This window comes from Tachypleus tridentatus, chromosome 2 (assembly GCF_004210375.1).
Source record: "Tachypleus tridentatus isolate NWPU-2018 chromosome 2, ASM421037v1, whole genome shotgun sequence".
Classification (NCBI taxonomy): Eukaryota; Metazoa; Arthropoda; class Merostomata; order Xiphosura; family Limulidae; genus Tachypleus; species Tachypleus tridentatus.
The window spans coordinates 93563517-93581292 of NC_134826.1; the positions used below are offsets into that span (position 1 = coordinate 93563517).

The 17776-nt window shown below is 36.7% G+C and overlaps 1 protein-coding gene and 1 long non-coding RNA gene across 3 annotated transcripts in view; one reads left to right on the forward strand and one right to left on the reverse strand.

The window, feature by feature from the left end:
* LOC143244573 (uncharacterized) overlaps window positions 1-17776 on the forward strand; it is a 53394-nt gene that overhangs the window by 26256 nt on the left and 9362 nt on the right. The gene's annotated exons all lie outside the window — the stretch shown is intronic.
* LOC143244570 (potassium channel subfamily K member 18-like) lies at window positions 1040-14551 on the reverse strand. The gene is made up of 2 exons (XM_076489501.1): window positions 13793-14551; window positions 1040-2294 (listed from the first exon to the last, which is right to left on the reverse strand). The coding sequence occupies exons 1-2, from the start codon at window positions 14193-14195 to the stop codon at window positions 1291-1293; spliced, it is 1407 nt and encodes a 468-aa protein (XP_076345616.1). The 5' UTR covers window positions 14196-14551; the 3' UTR covers window positions 1040-1290.

Consider the following 17776-nt stretch of genomic DNA (forward strand, 5'->3'; position numbering starts at 1 on the left):
TGAAATGAACATCGGGATGAACTGTTACTCTTGTAACATACTTACAACTGAAAATGGGAGAATGTTTGCAGTATGGTAAGGTAAACTTCAGATTTACTGATAGGCAACACGGCACGCTAATCAATAATCTATACCCAGCTCATTCTGATGTTAGAAAATATGAAGGGCAAGCTAAAAAACAAACAAGTTAGAAATAAGTTATATATATTATTTTTCTTTTTAAACAAAATGCGTTAATTAAGAATATTGAGAAATTGCATGGTGAATGTATTGCAGAATCACTGAAATACGCTAAAGATTCTAATGATAAAAAGCTCCTCCCCTCAGTGGAAACTAGAAGCCGGGTTTCGATACTCGTGATGTACAGATTACAGAAAACCATTGTCTAGCTTTCTGTGATGTCGAGAAACCCACTTGTTGAGAAATTTAAATGCAAAAACGGCTCGTTTGGGTTGAGAAAATATTTTACATAGAAGAGCGAACAACGTTTCGACCTTCTTCGGTCATCGTCAGGTTCACAAAGAAAGAGGTACTGACCGGAAGCTTTCAAAGCTTACACAACCCCTTTCAAACATATGGTCAGCTTCCGGTCAGTTACCTCTTTCTTTGTGAACCTGACGATGACCGAAGAAGGTCGAAACGTTGTTCGCTCTTCTATGTAAAATATTTTCTCAACCCAAACGAGCCGTTTTTGCATTTAAATTGTGTGGCTTTATGCATAACTACAAAAAATATTGTAAACAAAGTTGTGCGTCCTAAAATTATGAAAGTTATAATGTTTACTGGCGTTTGTGAAGCGTAGTAGAAAATATTTTAGTGTGTACAACTTGTAATGGGCCATTTGAGAGTCAAGTGTTTCAAAATGTTGCTAGCCATATTGTAGCCTGGCTTTATGATTGATACTTTAAAACAGGTGGATGTTTAGTATGAATATGCATTGGAAAACAAACACTCAAATACATACTAAATGAAATGATTGTGTTTTATGTAACCTATTGTTACAAAATAAGTAATCAGATCTCCATCTATACATATTCCATGTTGTGGATTACTCTTATGTTTATTGTCATTTACAACTAATCAATTTCCTTACACACCCGGGCCTGGAACCCGCTTTGCAACATTCTTCTAGCATTTTAGATCATTTCCCTTTCACCTAACTCTTGCTTTTGTTTCCACGAATACCAAGCTATGTATTTCGTAACGAAATCATTTAGTTATCAAAGATATCAAGCTGTTGAGCGTGACAGATCTAGATCCGGGTGTCTTGAAACAACAGCGGATTTAGCTTTAGTTGCCGTCGTCATCTTCTTCCGATAGTATTCCGATTCTCCGCCCCACACACTTTACCGACCTCGTGACCTCCTCCTGTACCAAGTTAAAAGACATCGCCAAAAGAGCCATGCCAAATAGTAGATAGAGGGCGCACAAACCAAGGGTCAACTGGGCATCCTCAGATAAAACGGCTGTGCCTGGGACTAAATCTCCAAACCCAATAGTTGTTAAAGTAATGAAACAAAAATAAGAACTATCTAAGAAGTTCCAACCCTCCCATATAGTAAAAAGTACCGCCCCACCACAGATGTAACCAATTACAACTGCTGAGCAGAGCCATATAGGAACAGTGACTTCTTCTCCTTCGTCGCTATTCTCGGACCCAGATTCCTCCTCTATTAGGTCCAGATCTACTGTATTCTCCTGATGACGGTTTCCCCAACTACACTGGTCTACACGGTGAGACTCGGTTAATCGGCCGTATAAACTAGGCTGCTCGGTTCGAACCCTAGGTAATGTAGAAGACTCAAAAGAAAAATCCTCCCTACCCTGCATAACGTACTTGTTAGTTATTACCGGAGCTTGTTTAGTGTCATCAGGATCATTATACGGTCTTCTTCGAGTGGGGGATGATGGTGGGGATACTGAAAAACGGGGAGTGCTTCGTCCGATAAAAGTAGGAGACGTAGGGGAATGGGGGATGTAATCTCTCCCTGATACACCATCTCCTGGGACGGTATGGTAACTACTTCCACTCATAGTGTCCTCAAAGTCCGAGAGAGGGTTCCCGTCGGTCAAATAACGAGCACTCTGACGAAAGGAAGATTTGGTTTCTCTTTGCGTTTTGTGTGGCTTAACGCAGAGAAAACAGCAAACCTTCCAGTAGATGAACTTAAAAGAATGTGCCATTGCATTCCCGATGTTGGACAAACATAGAAGCATCAGCGGTATTCCAATAATGGCGTAGAGGATAGTGACCATTTTACCCCATGATGTCTTGGGGGCAATATTGCCATAACCTAAAATGAAAAGATAGAAATATTGAGAATTAAACGACAATATTTTTTGCTTGATTTTCTAACCAAAAATTATATTTATATTATTAATACACACACACACAGTACACCTCAGTGGCCTAGAGATAAGTCTGAGGGTTTGTAACGTTAAATATCGAGTTAAATATCGTTTGTTTAGGTTTGTGCTTAACAACAAACTAAAATAAACCAACAAACAAATTTACACACACGTACACAAGATACGCAACATTACTGTTTGTTTGTTTTGGAATTTCGCACAAAGCTACTCGAGGGCTATCTGTGCTAGCCGTCCCTAATTTAGTAGTGTAAGACTAGAGGAAAGGCAGCTAGTCATCACCACCCACCGCTAACTCTTGGGCTACTCTTTTACCAACGAATAGTGAGATTGATCGTCACATTATAACGCCCCCACGGCTGGGAGGGCGAGCATGTTTGGCGCGACTCGGGCGCGAACCCGCGACCCTCAGATTACGAAGTGCACGCCTTAACGCGCTAGGCCATGCCGGCCCCTCGCAACATTACTAAAGACTTATCAGTGGTTTAGTAAAATGAATTGTTGTTTAACAATATTTGCATGTGATGTTCAAAGTTCTTTTTTATTGTTGTTGTTACTGTTGACTCTTGCTGGTTTTTTCAAATCTTTCTATCACTAACATCGTTAACTGACAATTATGGTTCACTTTAAAACTCGCTTAACAGGTTTACAGTAGTGTATAATCACAGCGTGGACGAAATATTTCCTTGTACACAAGTTAAAGTTAAATAGTTTTCGCACTTTAAATTCTTTTTCTACTTTTGGAAAGAAAAGTTGTTAATTCATTGTTCAAAATATATCAAGAGAAGAGGTTGATCAGCACAGAAACCTCAAACTGAGACTAAGTGAGAGACAAAACAACAACAAAAATGGCGTAAAAGAAGAATATATACCCAATAGATATTTCATTTCTAGTTCGCCTCCTAAAAATACAAATAAAAGTTTAAAAATCAGGGTATGATGTTGGGGAGGTAGAGGCGTACGTGACTAGCGTTTTATGAAAAGAAAGTATTTAATGGATCACTGTATCGCCTGGTCGCAAAGTCTGTATTTCTATACGATTACAGATATAATACTCACTGCTTTTATATATACAGAGAGAAATATATTGTATTTATTTTACTCCTGAAAAGTTTCATCTAGTAATTCTATCCAGTTGTTGAGTTAATGACGGAACTGATTGAGTGTGAAACCTTAGAAAGACTCCCTGATGTGAAAGTCTTTGTTTTTTTTGGAATTTCGCACAAAGCTACTCGAGGGCTATCTGTGCTAGCCGTCCCTAATTTAGCAGTGTAAGACTAGAGGGAAGGCAGCTAGTCATCACCACCCACCGCCAACTCTTGGGCTACTCTTTTACCAACGAATAGTGGGATTGACCGTCACATTATAACGCCCCCACGGCTGGGAGGGCGAGCATGTTTAGCGCGACGCGAACCCGCGACCCTCGGATTACGAGTCGCACGCCTTACGCGCTTGGCCATGCCGGGTCAATGTGAAAGTCACTCGGTGGTTTTCTGCGTTGCTGTTTTTAAATGGCGCTCACCACTTGTTTTAAAGTATCTATATCAGCTTGAAAATGTATTAATTTAATAAGTATTCTTCTGATTTATTTATTTCTATTTTTCACTGGTTTGAATATAAAAATAAGTGTCATTTCAAAATGCAGACTTGGGGGGAGAATGACTCTACTTACATTTCCTTTAAGTGACAAAAGTTATAGAAACAAAATTAGTGTGATATCAGTTCTTCTAATATAATGTTATATAACATTCACAGCAGCGCACATTTGCAACAACAGCTTGCATTTACCAGCGTATTATAACTATAACTACTTTTTTAGCTTAATCTTTTGAGATGCGTTTTTTTGGTAAAGTTATAAATAGTTTGAGTGGGTCACGAAATCATTCAGTTTTGTCTCGAGCATAACACTAAGATATGCCACTTATTTTAGTTTTTCAGTCAAGAACTTCACCATATATTCACTTTATAAGAAACAAATAATTATTAATATAAGTTTTACTAAAGACGTATTAATATTATAGACATTCTACAATTTAAGCAAGTAAACAACAGTCATCACAATCTGATCTGCTATTAGTTTACATCTATCATACTCGGAGTTTGGCCCTATCGGGTTTGTTTTTTTTCAAGTATTTTATTCTATGTATTGGTAGAAACGCGTCAAAATTATGTAAAATAATGTTTACATGTAATATCACCTCAATTTCTTGAGATTCTACTATATTTAAATTAGTTCAAAAGTAGCTTTACAACGTCTTTTCCAGTAATTAATTTTCTGATTCTGAATTTTAAGTTTCAAGGATCATGTACATCTGTTTTGGATCTCGTAATATATTCGAGGTTTCCATATTTTTTCTCAATAGACACTACACTTGGAGTATATAATAATAACTTAAAATATACAAATAAAGCTAAATAATTTTTAAATAAGATGTTCTTCAATACGAACTGATGTTTGTTCTTCAGAGGAAAGCTACAGAATGGGCTACCCGTGTCAGATAACCTGCAGCGAATTGAACCCAAACTCCGAGGTTTTGCGTTTTAAGTTGGCTTTAATTATTTGTGCCAGCTTTACGAGTATAGATTTTATAAGTAATATTCTAATTTTTGTCTATTTTATTTTTATATATTTACCACTTATCGTCGACTCATGAGGAAATGCAATGAACTGATAACTTAAATACAAATATTGATGAACATTATTTTATAATTAAACGATTTTTACATAATTACTTTATAAATGTTTAAAATTATTGGATTATACTCATAAGTCTAATTTATAGTATTCAGGAATTCTTTATATAAAATAACTCGAGGTCGAAGTAATTAGTTAACGAAGTAGCTAAAAGATCATTGTTCTTTTCCTTTTTCAGGCTAACTTCGCACTGGCTTGAACTTAAGTTATATTAAACTTCAGTGTTAAAATAATACTGACATCTTTATGGTTTTACTGACTGCACATTTTAACTAGTTGAATAATTCGCTATGCATACTAAACATAAATTTTACATTATCAAGGCATTCTTAAATCTCCAATTAGCCTGTTAGGCTTACGTTAGACAAACTTAGCTCATTTCTTTTAACAGAATATAACACATCTCGACTAAGTCTAATATAAAAATCCAAGGTAATTTTTTAATTCGACCTGTGAAAATTAATTGATAAAACTCACAATATATACCATTTTTTCAGAGGTTTTGGTTGGCCATACTTTTGAAAACCATTTAGATAAGAAGTTGAGACACTAAAGTAACTGTCGTAGTCAATTATTAACTAACTTTCAACTTTTCATGTTTATATATTATTACAATTGTTACAATGTGAACGCCTTTTGTCAAGTTGACAAAACATGATTACAATTGCATTAGTATGCTGTTATATTTTTAAACACTAAATTATTTATCTAATTCCGTATGGACTTTCAATAGTTACAACAGAATATTATAATAATATTATAATCATATTATGTTCGTCAGATCCATTGCCGACGGTGTGTTTCGTTCAATACCGAACTCTTCAGGCTGACAGGGATACAAAAACACTGTAGGGTCCGGAAATTATTTATGTAAGCCATTTTTTTTAAATTACAGTTAATATGGGGTAAACGCTTTTTTTCAGCTGGCAAAGCATGATTATAATTATATTTATATATAAAAAAAGATATTAGGCTTAATGAGCGAAATGTATCATCGGCAATGAATGTCGCGAATATGGTGAGGTCAAAATATTATTAACATTCTTCTAATTCGTAAAAATCCTTAAAGGACTAGGTAAATAAGATAGGTTTAAAAATATAACAGGTCTAATACTGATGTCTTATGACTAACTAATATAATTAGTATGCTATTGCTAAAACATAAGGCCTGGCACGGTCAAGCGTGTTAAGGCGTGCAACTCGTAATTTGAGGGTCACGGGTTCACATCCCGGTCGCACCAAACATGCTCGCCCTTTCAGCCGTGGGGGCGTTATAATGTGACGGTCAATCCCACTATTCGTTGGTAAAAGAGTATCCCAAGAGTTGGCGGTGGGTGTTGATGACTAGCTGCCTTTCCTCTAGTCTTACACTGCTAAATTAGGGACTCAGAACGTTCATTTGAGTTTCGTAATTTTAATTTCGCTGCCTAGTTCTCTAACTTTTCCAGCAACAAATTCTTTAAACAGCATTTTCTAGCGACAACGTATTATTTTTAATTTCGATCTATAAAAGTTAACATTACATTTTTTTACTTTTATTTTCGTACTTCAGTGGTCTATAGTTAAATGCTAATGTACATTTTGCGTGACAAAGAATAGATCTTAGGGTTTCACGTAATAGTAATCAAACTCAATCAAAGAGCTAACCTGGTGATTAACGATTCCCGCCAATAGAATTCCGGCCAAGTATTATTTGGCTTTATTGTGAACTGTACTGTGTCTGTCTATTTGTCTTTCTCTCATAGAAAATATTATTTCGTTTATTGTTAAGGGAAAGCTACATTATGAACTATCTTAGCTGCGCCCATCTCGAGAATACAAACCTGATTTTAAATTTCATAAGCCCTCAGGCTACCACTAAGCCACCGAATTAGGTATCCTCCAAGATATAGATATAGTATAACGGTAAGAAGATATTTCGCTCTGAAGGTTTTTGGGGTTTCTCATTACAGCTAATATCCCTTTAATTTATGCGATATGTTTACCTGTCCTTTCAGAACCCGGGGGATATACACACTGGCATTTCATGTGATATAAAACAAATATGTACAATTTAATTGACACATCAGATGTTTATGTAGAAATCTATAAAGGGGCGTACTGCTTTTGGAGGAGAAAGATGGGGTTAGGGGATGTTTCCTCGGAAACAAGATTAATTCTCGCTGAAAATGATGTATACCGAAGGTATCTGAAACTATTTTAACACATCTTAAATATCTTTTATACATATATGTCACTTGTGGGGATGGTAATGAGTCATGGTGGGATGAGCTGATCATTGAACTCAGCAACATCATCTAATGATAGACCCAATTCATCCAGTTGTGTATTGATGCAAAAGCCAAAAGAAGGAATAGCAGACCATCTATTCTGAAAGAGCACAGACCACCGAGTAAGAAAGACACAACTTTAGCTATGATGCTATGGTAAGTATTGAAGCTTGGTAACATATTGAACAGAAAGTTGCAAACTGTGGAAGTGAAACTGAGGCTCGTGGAACTTAGTGCACAGACACTGGACTGGCGAAATGCGGAAAATCCAATGCATGGTCAAAGCCCCAGATTGTTTATAGAATTCAAATTCAACACCGTCAGGGCAGACGACCTGGGAGAACCATAAACAAGAGACCCATATCTGCTTGAAACACATGAAGGCATGATATATCTTAAGCATAGAACATATACACTCCCAAGTGGTGGACAAGAGGACATGGAGAATGTTCAGTGTTCATGTACACTTGACACGGAGCTGCTTAATGTGAATAATAAAAATCAGCTTGCAGTTAAAAAACAACCCAAAGAACTTCATCACAGGAGCTACAGTAAGAACAACACCGCCAGGACAAAGCTCAGGATTAGGGTGGAAACCATACTGGTGGCAAAAATTAATAAAAACTGTTTTCTGTGGTTTACTCCAACAAGCCAGTAAGAGAAGTCTTAAGTTACTTTTCAATAAACCTCATGCCAGACAACCAGCAGGAGTGCAAAAGACGTTTTACTTAGTGAGTGAAAGATGTAACAGATGTCTAAGATGGAACAGGAGACACCAACTTCTGAGCTTTGAGATAAGGGATATTATTAACAGTGTGTAAACGTTGTACCTTTTTCTTTTCTATCTAATTAAGGCAAGACCGAAATAAAAAGGGGTGGAAACCACCATGATTGACACAGTGAGGGTCCAGTCTAGTTGACATTCGTAGATATCATAGTCTTTGCTTCCACAACGAGCACACATCAAAGAATCAAGACAATATGCCTCAGAATTTCCGAGCTGTTGACACTGGAAATATCTGAGAAGGTTAGGAATATAAGATCGTACCATACAATTGTCTTGAATTTCGCACAAAGCTACAAGAGAGCTAGCTGTGCTAGTCGTCCTTAATTTAGCAGTGTAAGACTAGAGGGAAGGCAGCTAGTCATTACCATCCACCGCCAACTTTTGGGCTACTATTTTACTAATGAATAGTGGGATTAGCCGTAATATAATAACGCCCTCAAGGGCTGGATCCGTACCTCACAATTCAAATAACCTGCCTTAACAATAACAGGCGGACGTGGCGATCTAAACGTCAATACAAGAATACTGATTAGCACCATAACTCCATCTTAACAAGTGAAGATACGTCTCACTGTAGAAACACCTTGACTGGAGAAACCATTGAGTAGCTCCGATGCGGGAATATTTTTTAAAATCTATCTCAATAACTCCTCTTAAAAAAATTCAAAGTATCATGGAGAGTAACCTCAATAAGTATATCCCTAATTGTGTCTGATTTCAGGAGGAGTTTACTGTGTTTTGATATAGACGTTTCTACTAAGATGCCTTCAAAACACAGCTTCTTAACTGACTTTGGAGAACCAGAAAGCCCCTCCAATCCATTCTGAGCGAAAAAGGGAGACATTTGCCCTAAAGATTTGTAAAACAAAGAGTGCAGAATGAAGAAACTAGCTAGAGGTACGAACTGAAGTAATGGCTGCTGTTCATAATCTTTTAAAGGTGGTCACTTTTCTATCAGTATTGGGAAGGAAAGGTGCTTGTTGAAGGACCCATAAAACTTTAGAAACTTCAGTAGTCACTGAACCACCCACCACGAACACCACCTACAAGGACAGGCATTAAACCGATAATCATTAAGTAAATCATTGTAGATATGCCAGGGTTTTTATGGGTAATATACTCAAACACCACATAACGTCCACAACGCCCATTGAAAACGTCCAACACTGGTGTTTAGTTGACCCTAGTCCAACAGAACCAACCGACTGACCCTAGGGAAGCTACCCCAAGGCTATCCGTCTACATGAATACAAGGTCAAAATGATGTGTTGAAGTGCTACTGATATAAAATGGTTCTTCCATGATACCCCTCGATTAGAAGGATTCTCACTTCCCATTCACAGGATGTTACGCACTACAAACACATAGGCTGATGTTTGGATCCCAGCGGAGGTAAACTGAAGATATAGAGCATTCCATAGGAGGTTCTTTCACCGCGTAAATGAATCTACTTCAAGGAACCACCAACTAAGTTAAACCATATCGACATATTTGACAACTTAAACTATATCGATGCACTAGACTAGGTTAAACTACACCAACACACCCAAATAATTAAACCATACCGATATACACGAGTAGATTAAACCAAATCGACACACCGCATAGATTATATACCACACCGACACACCCGATTACTTAAGCTACACCGATACACTCAACTAGGTAAATCTGAACTGACACGTTGGAGAGTTTAAACTACAGTAACAAACCTGAGTGGGTTAAATTATATCGATACATAATTAGTTAAACCATACGGACACACCCTAGTAGGTTAAATTATACCAAAACATCTGACTGAATGAAATTATACCGACGTGGTTAATCCACATCTACACACTTGACTACTTAAATCACATCGACATTCTTGACTATTTTAAACTACTCCGACACACACGGCTAGTTTAAACTATACTGATACACCCTACAAGTTAAATCACAGAGATACACCGAATTAGATTAAGCTACACCAACACACCCAACTAGGTTAAAGTACACCGACTAAAATAAACAACATCGACACACACTATTTGTTAAACCACACAAACACATTTGATTAGATTAAATCTCGTCGACATACCCGATTAGCTTAGACTATTCCAATACACCCGACTCAAATAAGTTACACTGCCATATCCACGTGGGTTAAAATGCTTCGACACACACGATTAGGTTAAATTACACCAACACATCCAGTTAGGTTGAACTATAGTGATATACACGACTACCTCACACGACATCGACACACTGTATATCGACACACCTGAGTTGTCAACTTACACTAACACTTTAGCTGGGTTAAACCTCTTTGACATTCCCGATTTGCTTAAACTACTCCGACAAATCTGACTATGTTAAACTACGCTGATACACCTGACTGGATCAAATAACATTAATATACACGATTAAATAAACCACACCGACAAATTCAACTAGGCCTAACTACATCGACACATCTGACTATGTTAAGCTACACACATACAGCCGTATAGGGTAAACTATATCAACACACCTGACTAGGTTAAGCTACACTGATATATTTGGCTAGATTAAATCACACAGATACACTCGACGACGTTAAACTGCACTGTTACATCCGACTAGGTTAAATGACATTGATACACCCTACTAATTAAACCACATCGAGATATTCATTAACTGGCCTACGCCAACACAGCCAATCAGCTTATATCATATAGATGTACCCAATTAGTTTAAGCTACTTCGACATGCCCTGCTAAATAGAGTATACCGATACCCTCGACCACGTTAATCTACATTAACACGACTGAATTAAAACACACCAATCTGTTTTTACTATGTTAAGCTAGTTAAACCCTCTCAATACACCCGATAAGGTTAAACTACAAGTTCTACTTGGTACATTATTCCGGTACACCCGACTTGAAAGTAGGCATTTCTTCCCATTTAGACTTTGAATTTGACGTTTAAAAGATATTTAAATGTTTGAAACATACTGTTCCATAAAAATGACACTAAAATAGTTAATAGATTATTGGTTATTATTTGTCATATTTTTGATGACCACATTTCCTCATGTTTGAACCCTACTTGCCTGTTATCATGACTCGCCGACAGTTTTATGGTAATCTTAATCTTGTCTTTGAAATGTTTGTTTTGTTTTTGGAATTTCGCGCAAAGCTACACGAGGGCTATCTGCGCTGGTCGTCACTAATTTTGCAATGTAAGGCTAGAGAGAAGGCAGCTAATCATCACTACCCACCACCAACTTTTGAATTATTCGTTTACTAACGTATAGTGGAATTGACATGGACTGATAGTCAGTGCTCGAGAGTCGTGGGTTCGAATCCCGTACCCGAACATATTCTCCTTTTCAGCCGTGGGGGCTGAAAAGTTACAGTTAATTCCACTATTCGGTTGTAAAGAGTGTACCAGGAGTTAGTGGTGTTGAGTAGCCCAATACTACAAAATTAGACATACAACCCTAGTACAACTTCGTGCGAAATATAAAACAAATCAACCAAACAAACTGTGATGATAACCATTTACAATTTAGACTATGCGCCTCTAATATTTGAAAAAAAAAATCATTACCTACTTATGTATAAATATATTTTATATAGTTATAAAAAGAAACGAGAGCCTACTATAAAATGAATGTAAAAGACAACGAGGAGACAAAAGATATGAAATTTATAAATATAAATGCTTTCAGATTCATGCTCTAATTATGTATATTGTTTCGGTAAATACAATAGGAAACGGAGCACACAAAATGAAATGTTCATGTTTTTGTGTCTGTGTGTTAGAAGTATAACAAGATGGCTCGTGATTTATTATTTCTAGAAATAAAAATTGTATTTGTTGTCTAAGTTATTCCATTATTATATGTATATATTTCCTTTATTATATTATATTGTAACATAAAGGAAGTCCACAAGGTAAAATCTTTCTGGGCACTTTTAGGGCACTCGATGGGTCAACAGTAAGTTTACAGGCTTCCAACAATAAAATTCTTGGTTTGATTAATCACTATTAGTAGAGTGCAGATACCTTTTCGCTATGAAATAAATAGGCCCGGCATGGCCAAGCGTGTTAAGGCCCTTGTAATCTGAGGGTCGCGGATTCGCATCCCCATCGCGCCAAACATGCTCGCCCTTTCAGCCGTGGGGGCATTAAAATGTGCGGTCAATCCCACTATTTGTTGGTAAAAGAGTAGCCTAAAGTTGGCGGTGGGTGGTGATGACTAGCTGCCTTCCGTCTAGTCTTACACTGCTCAATTAGGGACGGCTAGCACAGATAACCCTCGAGTAGCTTTGTGCGAAATTAAAAAAACAAACAAACAAAACAAATAAATTAACTTCATACTTTGGCTTGCACGTGCGATACGGCAAAGAGATTATGTTGGGTAAGAACATTTTTAACTGTTTTAACTTTCATATCTGCGAGTGTAATAGTTGGAAAAAAAAGCGGGTTAGCTAGGATCGGTAAATGTAAAAGATTCTGTTAAACAAAGCACGTTAGGTAAAATACAGAAATGTGCATTTTACGTGTGGTATAAGAAAGCGCAGTTTCAATCAAAAATAAGAAATGTGAACTTTGGCTACTGTCTCTGATGTTAAAGTGAACAAATTTTCACATCACATGAATGGAACATACTACAATTTTCAGATATCGAAAATAGGAACCCCCTTTTTTATAAGAAAATTATGAACAATCACTTATGTAAATAATAAATACCAACCAATGAAACATTTATTTCCACTTACATTACTGCTGTGACAAATGAGTGAATGTTTTAGTATAATTTCTTGTTAGCCATGAGTTTGGCATGAAATTTTTACCAATTGTTATTCACGTTTATTCTTGAGTGACTTTAAATAACACGACCTTAAAGTCGAACACTGGCTGTGACCACCAGTACCTGCCATACACGTCTCTCTTTGTTCTGTTCTGTGCATGATCATGTCATATGTTACAGCCTCTCTTATGGCCAAGTTTAGAGGAAAAATAAAATTTATGTTGAGTGATTTCAAGCTTTGTGATAATTTCCTTCCTCAGTTTAAAAAAAAAAAAAACTGAATAAAAATAGTACTTATTGATTCCCCGGTTGCCAGAGGAACAGAATACTGAATACAAATATGAAATGTTAATTATTGATAGAAATGAAAAACGGGTAATTTAGGCGTCTCAAAAAAATACATTGGAGTACATACAAGGATAACATTCTAAAAACAGCATTGTTTTGGAACATCTGATCAGTCTAACGTCTAGTTCGGAACGTACTGTTTGTAATGATCACAATGTTACAATGCTTAGTAGTATTATATAGTTACTGACCATAATGTCAGTGTTATATGACGTAACAATTTATTAACCAAAATACTGCGATGTTAGATTAAATATGATTCGCTATCAAAATGTTATATGATGTACACATTCTACATACTAAAATATTAGGCTACTAGACGATATACACGTTTTAGTAACCAAATTGTTACAATATTATATCAAACATATTTTACTCAAGTATTACACTGCTAGACGATATAAACGTTTCATTAACTAAAATGTTGTAATGCTAGATGACGTGCATGTTTTACTGAACAAAATGCTACAATGTTAGACAATATACTGCTTTACTGAGCAGCTGACGTAACATGTAGCACAATAAGATAGCAGAATATTTACCAATAGTGGTGATGACAATGATGGAATACAACAGTGCACCAGAGAAGTTCCATTGTAAGGGAGGCTCATCTTTACCGTCGTAGCCTTCCTTCCTAACAGCTTTTATCAAAGTCCACTCAAAGTCCCTGAGCGCGGCTGCTGCTTGAAATGTCCAGTTGGCCTCTCGCAAAACGTTTGTTTCCGTCGTAATGTCCCACAGGGCTTCTATGACCGCCGACCGCTTGTTTCTAATCTCTTCACGTTTTATCTTCTCGTTAAGAGCTTCAAGTGTTTCGAAAGTGAAGGCTCCCATGATAGTGTAGCCCACAACTAAACCACAGAGTCCAATGTGTGAGAAAACATACGTCGAACCAGTACGACAATAGTAACGACACCTAGCACATCGAGACTGCTTTCCCTGCATTTCAAGATTCTTAGTAGGCCCACTACGACTTGGGATGGGCTGCTGGACATTCCCTGGCCATTAAAGGACACTCAAATTGTTCTCTCTCCTCCTCGAGATTCATTTCCAGACAAAACTGACGTCTTTCTTTAATTGACCAGCAGTTAGTTGTGACCTTCCATGTTATGCTGTTATTTACAATAGAAAATTAAATTAAAGAAAAACATATTTGTGGAATTGTTTGTTTGGCGTCTCAATATGCGTGTGAGAGGGAAGAATAAACTTTATACACGCTGTTATGCGGAGGAAACAATTGACACCTATAAGGTTGTCGGAGAACGACCAGCTGCCAAAGTACCTACATCAACTGGGCTCCTATTTTCTTACTGTAGAATCCCTAAATAGCCAGGTACCACTGTGCACGAAGACGAACTATCATTCCTTCTCCTTTCTGGGGGTATAAATAAAGAAATCTGGCTGCCTCGTTACTGGCACTCATGCAGTGAAAAGACGTCACGTGGACGTGTGTCGTACTATCCGAAAATGAGGGTTTCACACTGCCTGCGTGCTGACATTTTCTCTGAAACCCAAAGTGAGATAGCAAGTCTGACTGTGATTGTCTAGCGGTTAATTAGCCATTAAACTTTTGAAAACAAGACTTTTTCACAGATCATTATTGTCGTTCATCACACGTCATTTATTTTTCTTTAGCAACTCGCTATGTAATGATTTTTTTAAATATTTGAAATATTTCATTCAAAATGTATGGAAAAAGAATCGTGAATGAATGAACATTAATCCTTCTGATTTGTACATTCGAAGTAAGATTTTGTTTGATTGTTAAACATCGCTTAAGTATATACAATATTTACGTGTTTGAATAACAGGCACTTTATTCATATATATTTAAATAAATATATTTTTTTGTAAACTTCGTAGCAGTTAGTAATAAGAGCAATAATATTTGTTTTAAGCCCAAAGCTACATAAAAGGTTGTCTACGCTGTGCTTATCACATGGAATCGAGCCCCTGATTTTAGCATTATAAATAGTTAAAATAATTACTAAACCAACGGGGTACAGTAATAAATCAAATCCTTTGTCTCTATCTACACACTATACACATGTTGCAGGCAATACTTAACTTATTCTTTCTGGCGAATAGATTTTCAAATCAAATTTTTTCACAATGGTGACTTCCATTCCTCACCCACCCACATGCTGGTGTTAAAGTGCGAGAGCATATAACGCTAAAAAACGTTATAAGTTTCGATAGCACAATAAGCACAGCACGGATAACTAGTTCTCTAACTTCATGCGTAATAACAAACAAGTATAATGCTTAAATGCTCGTCAGCCAATTAATTTTTCAGATCAAATTACGTTAAATCACTGCACCAATTCCTGTTTGCTTAGATTTACTAAAGTAATTACTTCCCCATTTTAGGTTCTTAAGTAAAAATACGTTATAATTCTCAGATGTTTTTCAATTGTACTGATTTTTAAATTTAAGAAAAATCATTTTAGTAACCAGGTGCACTGATATTCGTCAGGTTATTACACGAAATACAGTGTATTAAAAAGAAACCAATCTCTCAAGTGAACAAATAAAACAGTATATTTATTCACAACAGCGTCAACACTGGGCGCTTCCTATATTATTTCTAACTCAAATTGGCTACTGGGGCTGGAGATAAGATTTCCAAAAATGTTCGTACAGAACTAGAAATAAGCAAACAAAAATCAATATACTACCACATTTACAAGTCAAACCAAGGTCCTAGTTTTATATTTTTATATCCCATAATCCTTATATTACCCATGTGTTTAAATGACATATATAAGAGAAAGAGAACTGCTACAGATTTTACACAAACATGGACTAATGGGTAAGCAGTTGGTCATATTCGTAAAGTTTGTTAATTTGTTTAAGATTTCGTGCAAAACCTCGAGGGCTATCTGCGTTAGCCGTTGCTAATTTTAAAGTGATAGACTAGAAGTAAAGTAGTTAGTCAATACCAGCCACCACCACTTTTGTGATTCTCTTTATCTATGAATAGTGGGATTTACTGTAACATTAAAATGCCTCCATGAATGAAGGGGAAAGCATATTTTGTGAAGTAGTTGATGCTGACAAGAATGTACTGATGACCTTGTTCGGTCTCCAAGAGAAGAGCAGCGACATCCAGGTTATATTCTGTAGAGGAGATCCAATTAATTTCTTTTCGAGTTTACTTTGTTCTTTTTTCTGGGTGACACATATTGTTGTTCCCTTATTCAGAGCGGAAAAATGACAAATTGATACAAGTAACTTGTTCATCAGCTCTGATCGACCACAGATTTGTCTGTGATCGACAGTTGCCCTGGTAGGATACCTCTCAGCTTGGAGAGGATCTATATTTCTCCGCAGTTTGTCGTCTTCATTAGTAAAAACTAATCTTGTCGGGGAAAGAGAAATGTTTGTTTGTTTGTTTTCGAATTTCGCGCAACGGTACACAAGGAATATCTGCGCCAGCCGTCCCTAATTTAGCACTGTAAAAGTAGCGGGAAGGCAGCTAGTCATCACCACTCACCGCCATTTCTTTTACCAACGAATAGTGGGATTGACCGTCACATTATAAAGTTCCCACGGGGATTCGAACAAATTACCCCCGGATTACAGCCTAAGGGCTCAGCATGGCCAAGGCGTTCGACTCGTAATACGAGCGTCGCAGGTTCGAATCCCGGTCGCACCAAACACGCTCACCCTTTCAGCTGTGGGAGCGTTATAATGTTACGGTCAATCCCACTATTCGTTGGTAAAAGAGTAGCCCAAGAGTTGGCGGTGGGTGGTGATGACTAGCTGCCTTTCCTCTAGTCTTACACTGCTAAATTAGGGATGGCTAGCGCAGATAGCCCTCGAGTAACTTTGCGTGAATTAAAAAACAAAACAAAAAACAAAGACACCCTAAGAGCCTTTAAAGTATAAGAATATTCATGTGTCGTGTTATGGTAAGTGTATGAATATTAGGCACAAATAACAGGCATTTTATAAGTAATGCCCTGCTCCACACTCTTTTATCGAAACGTTGACGCACAGCAGCTTTAGTCATATTGTTATGAACATTACGATATGGTGACATTTAATCTTTATGTATTTTTAATCATAACGCAACGATTAGCAGGGAATTCAGTATCAACACCATATTTCGATACTTGGCAGAACAGGAGCTGACCTTGCAAACTTTTCATTACAATAATTTGATAAAAGTATTTATCCCCTCGGTTGTTATCCAAAAGCAATCAGCGTAAAACCCTTTGTTTGAGGACTTTTTAGGATTACCTCATTTGATTATAAAATAAGGTATCCATTATTTTTCTTAGATAAAAATAAGAAAAAAATTAACATCATTCTGAACAAAAAATTAATTAGCAAGTGATTTAATAACGTAGTCTGCTATGTATAGTTACACGTAACACAGGCCTTCGATGGTTTTATTGTCTTAACATTTTTACGTGTTCAACAGTTATTCCTGTACGCTGAATCCGAAAATATCAAATTTTCTCCCTCACGTACAGATTTTTTACAAAATGTCATATGTACTTTTACATAAGTGAATCATT